Source organism: Myotis brandtii, unplaced genomic scaffold (genome assembly GCF_000412655.1).
Source record: "Myotis brandtii unplaced genomic scaffold, ASM41265v1 scaffold4, whole genome shotgun sequence".
Lineage (NCBI taxonomy): Eukaryota > Metazoa > Chordata > Mammalia > Chiroptera > Vespertilionidae > Myotis > Myotis brandtii.
In genome coordinates, this window is record NW_005365371.1 from 454,373 (window position 1) to 463,854 (window position 9,482).

Sequence of the window (9,482 nt, forward strand, 5' to 3'; positions counted from 1 at the left end):
CCAGTTTCCCTTGGCAACAGGCCCCGTGAGATGTTCTCTTTGCCACAACCCACCACCAGCAGGTGTGTGCTGTGCCCGCCCGGCCTGCCCTCCAGGAGCTGGCAGTCCACTGGTCCCTGTCCAAATCCAGACTTTGTTTCTTTATTTCAATCTTATTCTCAAAGTAATATGGGATCTTTATAGAAAATCTAGAAGGCATAGAGAAATATAAATGACTAACGTAAAAAAAAAAAAACCTGTGATCCCATGATTCAGAGGAAACGGCATTTCTCTTTTTGGCATCATTCTTGCTAGTTTCTTTTATTTTTCCCTTGTCTTTAACTTTTATTTATTATATTTACATAGTTAAATTGACTTTTCTGGCACCTGTAGAGCTTTGTATAACTATCATGCCATAAAATCCTTCATGCAATCACTTTTATTTTTTTAATTGCACAAATAGTTTAAGCATAATATTAATGATGTTTGCATTACTGGCAGTGCAAGGTTCAGGGGATACATTAGAACATAGTGCTCCCCACCCCATCTTCCTTCCTGGGCTGAGTGCTGTGAACCGTTGCTATATCTTTCTCCTTCTGTGCTTTTCCCTAAATAGCGGGTCTTATTTTTTATGTAAATAGGGTCATTCCCTGTCCATTTTTCTGTGATTTGCTTTTTTTTCACTCACCAGCAGGTCTCAGAGATTTTCCCATGTAACCGTAGGTGTGGGCATATAAATCTATCTCAATCCGTTTAACCACTGAATAGCGTTTTATAATTTAGAGATGCCGTAAATTGCAAACTATTCCCCTGATGACAGACGGTTGTCTCCAGCCTTTCACTGTTCAAACATTGCAATGAACAAGTGTAAACATATGTATTCGGAAATATGACTAAATATTTATGACTGATTCTTGAAATTTGTGACGTTGCTGGGCCATGGGGTACGTGTGCTTGAGCTTTGATACCAGTAGATCCTGCCACCTCACCCTCCAGAAAGGTGTCACACCCCTGACCGTGTGTGACAGAGCCTGCACCTTTGCCAGCATGGATGCTGTCGGCCTTTTCTAGCCCTGCCAACCTGGGCAAAGGGCCACTTGCCCGCAGCTCCCTGGACTCCAGGGAAGTCGGGCCTCTTTTCTTGTGATTATCAGCTTCCCTCACTTCTCCTGCGAGCCACCTGTTCATACCCTTTGCCCATTTTTCTACTGGGTGGTTTGTTTGTTTTTCTTCTTGACCTAGAACTCTGTGGTTATGGCTATTAATCTTTATTTGTTATCCATGTTGCAGGTGTTCTCTGCTAGTCTGTTGCTTGCTTTAACGTTCTTTAGGGTGTGCCTTTCATTGTACAAAAGCTCTATGTTTTTAGTCGTTAAATAATAGCTAGAATTTTTTTGAGCGCTTACTGTATGAATCAGGCATTGTTCTAAGCACTTTCCACATATTAACTCATTTCACCTTCATAACAAAACCTGTGACTATATCAAGATTATCCCCATTTTACAGGTTAGGGAGGGGAGGCACCAGAAGGTTGAGGAACTCGCCAAAGGCCACATAGCCAAAAGAGGGAAGCCAGGATTAAAAACCCTGCAGCCCGAGAGGCCACAGTCTCGGCACTGAGCCTTCCATACGCCTGCTTTTCCCATCCCAACCTCTGGGATTCATGGGCTGCTTGGGAAATCTACCCCTAAGATAAAAAAATAGCACACTGTATTTTGTTATAACATTTTTGCTTTTATATTTTGTTCTTTAATTCATCTGGATTTTTCATTGCTTGCTGGAACAGGTGGAAAGAAGGGATTTCATTTTACTTCTTTAAGTCCCTTTTCCTGTGCATATCTCTTTTTTTTCCTTAACATTATCTTATACGTACTTTCTTAATGTTATTTCTTCTTTAATTCATCTGGATTTTTCATTTGCTTGCTGGACCAAGTGGAAAGAAGGGATTTCATTTTACTTCTTTATGTCCCTTTTCCTGTGCATATCTTTTTTTTTCTTAACATTATCTTATACGTACTTTCTTAATGTTATTTAAAAATGCTTTTTTGTACGTGCTTTTTGAGGTCACATACTATTCCATTGTATAATGGCACCATAAATCACTTAACCAGCGTCATTATGTTGAAGGTTGGAGTTGTTTACCGTATTTCCCCATTGTAAATCATGCTGCACAGAGCATTTTCATCATCAATATTTGTCCACGTGTCAGATTATTTCCTTAGGATAGAAGCCTGGAAGAAAACATTTAAGCGCTTGTTATCTATGTTTTACACTAACATAAAGGAGGAAAACACCCTAAATCTTTCCTTGCACAAGAAGAGGGCCATGTGACGGATGGAAGCATCCATCAGTGTAGGGTTTGCCCCAGAGTGTCTGTGAATGTGCACAAGTCAGCTTTGATGTGTTTACAGCTGGAAGCCTCAAAAAAGCTCTCAGGTGTCTGGCTGCAGGGGGCTGGGGCGGGGGAGGGGGAGCAGGGACAACAGTCACGGTGTTAAGACATCAATGTTTCTGCTCCCATAGGTAGCAGGAATGGGAATAGGAACATCCAGGCTCCTCTCGAATCTCAGGTCCCAGGCAGCTTCCAAAATTAATCTGGTCCCCTGGAAAATTCTGGTCCCAGGGTCCAGGAAAGTCTCCATGATAATAAAATCCTAAGTATAATTGAAGAGCATGGAGGCCAGAGGCATCTGAAGGCTTGGGGTTGATGGGAGGCCAACATTCCCACAGCCAGAGAAGAGTGTGATTGAGGCGTTGAGGCGTAGCCTCTGTGCCAGGTCATGAAAATCAGCGTAAGTGCACTTACACAGATGATAAAAACCCAACAAGGAGTTTGGTGATAAAACTTAATGGCCTATCAAATCACAATCAGGACACTAAAACGCAGCGGGCCGGAGTGTAACCCTCCGCCTCGGGCTCTCCCGCCGCCAGGATGTCCTGAAGGCCAGGCCCAGGAAGCTGGAGCTGGGGTCCAGGCCAGCACCGCCCATGACCCACAGCTCGGCTCCTCAGAACAGGCAGGTGCCAGCCAGCCCTTTCTCCTCCTCGGGGCCTGGCCAGTCTCCTCGTCATAAACTGTCTACAGAAGTTTATTGCTTCGCCTCAGTATTTTGTTCAGGGAGCAGAGGGAATTAATGCTAGAAGCAAAAATCACATGATATCAAGTCAATGCTAGGGTATGTATGGGACACTTTAGAACAACATCCCTGGGTGCTGGAGATTTCCAGAGATGTGTTTTAGACCTTGTAAGAGCAGGGGAATGTATAAGTGGTGCTGGGGAGGGGAAGTATCTGCACAGTAACTGCCTTGGTGGCCAGTTCTACTAAATAGAGGAGGTTTTTCAGACTAGCAACTATTTGCCCCAAAAGAATTTAGTCCAATTAAATCCTGTTACGGAGGAGGTTTTTCAGACTAGCAACTATTTGAGCGTAAGACAGGACTTGCCCCAAAAGAATTTAGTCCAATTAAATCCTGTTACCACAAATGGAAGCCTGAACAATATAGCCATGAGGTTAATTCATTCACAAAGTGTGTGGAACACCGTCCTTAATAGCAGGGGTGTGGTGGTGAGCTGGACAGACAGGTAGGCCTGTCCGGTTGGGGGGATGGACAGGGAACAAGTAAGGCAGTGACTCCAGCTGTTTTGAGTCCAATTGAGAAAATAAATAGGACATTGGAAGAGATCATGATGGAGTGAGGCTTTTTTGGGTTATGTGTCCAGGGAATTTCTCTGCAGACGTGAAATTTGTACTGAAGCGTGATTGCAATAAAGGGGTGAGGCATGCAAAGACCTGGGGGAAGATCGTGTCCCCGGCACCAGCGTAAGAGCCCTGAGGTGAAGTGAAAGAACAGAAAGGGGGTCACGGCTGCAGAGCAGAGGGCAGGAGGGGGTTGAGATGGGAGGGGCCAGGTGGTGTGGGCTTGTGGCCCGGGTAAGGAGTTCGGATTTTAATGTACCTGCCATGGGAAAGGTTTAACCAGGGTTTTTGTTTTGTTTTTTTAAAATCTGATTTCTGTTTTAAAAAGATGCCCTGGCCGCTCCTAAATATCAGAAAACAATAAGGCAATACAGAATTCAATGCCATAGAAATATGTGAATGAGAAGAATTTTGTGAATAGAAGACAAATAGGTGGTTCGTTGGGGCTGAAGCTTCCCCAGTGGATTTGGCACGATTTCTTTGTCCTCATTCTTCTTTTTTCTCGGGTGCCCCTGGGAGCAGAGCCGAGCTGTCCTGCAGAGATGGCAGCAGGGGACATCCCCAGAGCCTCCCTGCCATGGGAATGGTTTCTCTCGATTGTTCCCCACAGGGTGTGGACACTGTAAGAAAATGAAGCCAGAGTTTGAGAGTGCAGCGGAAGTCCTCCACGGAGAAGTAGACGTAAGCATCCTTCCCCTAACCTCCCCCCCACATTCTTGTCTGAAGAATCAGTGACATGAATCATTGCAATGGCTTTTCCCTGCCAGCTCTGCAGCAGCTCTCCCGGCCCCTGGAGATCTGTAGTACTTCCACGTTTCCGAGTCAGATGGGTGGGGCCCTACCAGGGATGGAGGGGTGCAGAGAAACTGGGGTCACATTCCCAAGCCTGTCCAGGTAGCTTCTGTCAGGTCATGGCCTTGAGGGGAAGCCCCAGGATTCTCCCTCTTTTCTCTGGGTGCCTGGCTATTGGGAACAGCCACAGTCTGTCTACCCAGCCTGCTTGGTGGGCAGATTTAAAAGCCTCATCTCAGCCCATAATGAGAAACGATGACCGTGCCAGTGTTTGGTCATTCCCTGGGGCCAGCCACCCCACAGTGAAGTCCCTGCAGGCCCGGGGGCAGGGGAGCAGGGGGCTGTCGTCTGGGCTCCTTTGTTCTGCCTGCACCGTGTCTGAGGCTGTCGTGCATGGTTGGCCTCTCCCCCATCCCAGAGCTCTGGTGTCCTTGCAGCTGTCGATGCCACTGTCAACAAGGCCCTGGCAGAAAGATTCCACATCTCCGAGTTCCCCACATTGAAGTACTTTAAGAACGGAGAGAAATATGCAGTGCCCGTGCTCAGAACGAAGAAGAACTTTATTGAGTGGATTCGAAAGTAAGTTTGATGGTCTTGGTAGTACATCCTGACTCCTGGCTGTCGGCCACCGGAGACGGCCTTGAGGAGGAGAATTAAACCTTAGCAGCTACTGCCCTTGGCTCTGGGCCACGGAGCCAAGACCAATTTGACTTCCCCAATCCCAAAGCCACGTCTGGTGTGTTCACCACGGTCCTCACCCAGGAGGCCGCTGGTAGCCTTTCTGGATGCAGTTTTATCAGCTCCAGTAAGCCTTCTACTCTCTTTCTAGAGCCCCCCTGCCCCCTTTCCCAAGGTCTCGGCCCCAGGTGTCATCATCAGCACTTTGTCCCATCCCCTGTGTATGGATGAAGGAAACACACGGCTCTTCTTATGGAGAGCTGGACTCACTTGCACCCAGGTTCGCTGGTGGCTCACGGGGTCTCCTCAGTGTCCACAGTGCAGCCCGGGCCATTCTGGGGCTGAGAATAAGATTTCAGAGAGCAAGTAGCTTATTTTCTCACACCTATGGAGACCAGAGGTTCAAGACCAGATGTCTCCAGAGTTAGTTTCTTCTGAGGCCTCTCTCCTTGGCCGTCTTCTCCCTATGTCCTCACATGGTCTGTGTCTGTGTCCTCTTCTGTCTTAAAAGGACACCAGTAAGACTGGAGTAGGGCCCACCCATTGACCTCATTTTAACTTAGTTACCTCTGTAGACCCTGCCTCCAAATGCAGTCATGTTCTGAGGCACTCGAGGTTAGGACTTCACTATGGGAACTTGGGGGGACACAGTCCCTCCCACAACAGTCTGCAAGTCCAGAGAACCTGAGTAGCCTTGCAGTTACAGGCCCAAGGGCCCTCCAACTCACCCCAGGACTTTAGAACATGCAGTTCTTAGCATTTCCCTGTCCTGTGAGGGACTAACTGAGCTGTCACACAGGTGCCCTGGGAAATGGAGGCAGCCTCGGGCCTTGCTTGAGAGGCAGGAATTGTTAGGACACAACTGAGGAGCCTTTCTGCTATCTACACCCCTCCCCCAACACACGTGTGCACAGACACACATACACACACACCTTAAATATCCAAGACTATTTCCTCATTTCTGCTGAGGGTGAGATAAAGAAGACCTATTCCAGCCTCTGCAAGGTCCCTGGTCCATGTTATAACGATGCCCAGTTGGGAACCAGTTAGAGTCACAAAGTGACACAAGCACTGCAAGACAGCAGCATCTGTATGGAGTTACTTTGTTAGGACCTCGAACCTCAGGCTTGGATGTATGTCAGCATCACCTGGTGTTGAGGTGCTGATTTAAAGTGCAGGTGCTGGGCTGTTGTCCTTGAAGCTTGGATTCAGGAAGTGTGAGTGGGACCTTCAGCCTCAGTGTTTTGAGAAACACCAGCTTACACAGAATGGGAGCTTTGGGGCATTGCAGGGGATGAGAGATAGAACCGGAGAGAGAGAGAGCTTCTGAAAGATGAGGGTGGCCATGGGTGTCGGGATGCAGGGACAAAGGAGAGAATGCAAGGGGATGTGTCAGCACTGGGAGCAGACCAACCCCCCTCCTCCCCCAGAGACACTTCTCAGTGAAGGAAGAGAGGACGTGACTGTAAAGAAGAGGGCAAGGGCAACAGAGGCTTTAAAAGACCCTGGAGATCTATCTGTACTTTTGAGAGGCAGGGGGAGGGAACCAGTGGACAGACAGAGAATGAGAAATTATAAACACCCACTACACGCCTGTCACTTATCAGAGCATATAGGCTCTCGGCAGCTGTTAGTTGCTTGGCTGGCTAGGTGCTTTACATGCACCCTCCGCTCTCTGTAAGGATCCCAGGAAGTAGGTATCATTGTACTCATTTAGCAGAAAAGAAAATGGAAGCTCAGAGGAGGTTAGTAACTTGCCTAAGGTCACACCGTTGGTAAGTAATCCGGATTTGAACCCAGACCCGCTGCACTCTTTGGCCCATGCTCTCTCCACCAGAACAAGGTTCAGGAACAGGACGTAGTGGGCAGCCTTCAGGGTCCCAGAGGAAACAAGGGGCCGGAGGGGCTGCTATGCCCATGGCCAGGAGTGAGGGCCCATACCTGTGAGGCGGCCCCGCCCTGAAAGGGGCTCAGCTCTTCCGCACCCTCACAGAGTGGCTTCTCCTTAGGCTTTTCCGAGGGAATCGGGAATCTTTGCTGATGGTACAGATTTTTTCCTGTTTTAACAGCGGTTTTAAATTAAACTTTAGAAAGGAAACAAAGGGGCTTCTCTCATGCTCCCCTGCATGGTGGGGGGAGAGGGGAAGGGGTGGAAGCACTTGCCTGCACATGAGCCTCTCCTGATGACTGTGTCCCCTCCACCCCGGCTCCCTGCAGCCCCGAGGCTCCCCCACCCCCAGAGCCCACCTGGGAAGAGCAGCAGACCAGCGTGCTGCATCTGACGGGGGACAACTTCCGGGAGACCCTGAAGAAGAAGAAACACACCTTGGTCATGTTCTATGCCCCTTGTAAGTAGCTGGGGTGCTCACTGGGGGGTGAGAGAGGGGTAGGCCAAACAGAACCATGAGGACGCCCCTGGGACCAGGGCACCCGCAGGTTAACTGTGGGTTCACCTCTGCGGTAAGCAAGGCCCCCAGTTTCGTTCCAGGCTGCCCTTCAAATCCAGGGCCCCTTGTGTCGGTCAGCTGTCAGGTTCTCTCCCTCCTGGGAGCCTCCCTCACATCAGTCCTAAAGCCCTCTGCTGCTGGCTGTGGCAGGGATGTGCCATGTGATTACTCAGTCTCCTCATGTTCCCGGGATCTTCCAGGCTGGCTGCCTCCCACCGGCCACTTCCTCCCGCTGCCCCTCGGCTCCCTCCATCCCTCCGGACACTGACTTCTCCTTCAAACCTGGGAATTCGGCATTACCTTCCCAGTGGCTTTGAAGCTGTGGTGAAGCAGCCACATTCGCTCCAGCTCCTGAGATCCTGCGATTCCTTTTAAATCACAGCTTAAGCTGAGCTGAGGAAGTGACACACCTGCTAACATGGGTGTTTGTGACCTCAGGTTTTGTGTATTCCCATTTGGAAGTTAATTGATCCGTAAAAGGCCAGGCTCTTGAATGTCCCACTTTCCTGTCGCCAGGTTATGCCCAGTTTCATGGGGGGGATAATAAAGCCGGGCTCTGCAGAAGCCAGCAGCTTGAGCTGGTCATAACCCTGCTGGGTGGCAGCCAGCCCTCCTGTTTGCTCCCCTCCTGCCCCCACTTGTCAAGTGTCAGTCATCCGCAGGGTCTCTCCTCAGCCCTCGCTGCCTGGAAGGGGCTGCCTCCTAGCCCAGCCTCAGAGCCCGCCCTCAGGCGGCTAACACATCTCGCTGGGGGGACTGTGCTCTGGGTTCCTTACACAGCTTCTCTCTGTCCTCGCCTGTCCTTAGAGTGAGCCTGGAGGACTGGGGATTAAGAGGTTAGCGGCTTCCTTCCAGGCAGAGTGAGGGCGCAGGACTGAGTCCCGGGAGATTCAATGGGTGACTTGTTCGTGACAGCTGTTCTGCAGCCTGATGCTCCTTTTCTGTCACAGATTCAATTCAGAGAGTAGGGACTTTCTCAGCAGCAAGTGACATCCTGGCTATAGAAGTTGGAGTCCTTGACCAGCTCTGGGTGGACGTTAGAAAGACCAGGCTAAATGCTTTCCCCTGGAAACACCCCTCACCCTGTGACTCTGGGGCAGGGACTCCTACCCTGTTGGGGTGCTAAGGACCTCCCTCAAATACCAGCTGTGTGCTGAGTGAAGTCCTGGACCCAGAACACAAGGGAAGGTGGCATGATCCCTGCCTGGCCTCAAGGGCCTCACAGTCCGCCCTGGCAAGAGATAACTTTAAACGTAGGGTGAGTCACTGAGCGACTCAACTTACGGCAAAGGGCTTGGTGCCTATAATCTCTGGACTCTGCTCCAGATCGAAGACATGTTAATCAGGGGGTTAAACAATATTGGGGGGAGGGGAACTATCCAAAGACAAACAAGTCTTTAACAATCTATAATAATAAAAGTGTAACATGCTAATTAGACTGGACGAAGCCAGGGCTGTGAGAGCCAGGGCAGCCGTGCATTGGGTCTCTAGTTTTTAATAATAAAAATACCCAGTTTGGCACAGTGGATAGAACATCATCCCTTGTACTCAAGGGTCCTGGGTTCGATTCCAGTCAAGGGCATGTACCTCGGTTGCAGGTCGGGGGCGTGTGGGAGGCAATCAATGGATGTGTCTCTCTCACATTAATGTTTCTCTCTCTATGTCTCTCCCCCTTACACTCTCTTTAAAAATCAATGGAAAAATCTCCTCAGGTGAGGATAAACAATAATAATAATATTATACATTTATTTATTAGATATAGTCTATAGTATATACTCATTCATATACAAAGACTAAATTCTACAGAAAGGTCAAACACCTGATAGAGGTAGATATAAAATAAAAAGCAAAATCTGACCTCCATATCCCTCCCCCATCTCCTCCCTGC

General features: G+C 49.1%; 1 protein-coding gene across 1 annotated transcript in view; it reads left to right on the forward strand.

Moving 5' to 3' along the window:
- Positions 1 to 9,482, forward strand: part of PDIA5 (protein disulfide isomerase family A, member 5) — a 70,514-nt gene that overhangs the window by 50,816 nt on the left and 10,216 nt on the right. The window contains exons 12-14 of the mRNA XM_005873103.2: positions 4,288 to 4,358; positions 4,888 to 5,048; positions 7,365 to 7,495. Coding sequence (XP_005873165.1) covers positions 4,288 to 4,358; positions 4,888 to 5,048; positions 7,365 to 7,495 — 363 coding nt within the window. The remainder of the gene's footprint in view (positions 1 to 4,287; positions 4,359 to 4,887; positions 5,049 to 7,364; positions 7,496 to 9,482) is intronic.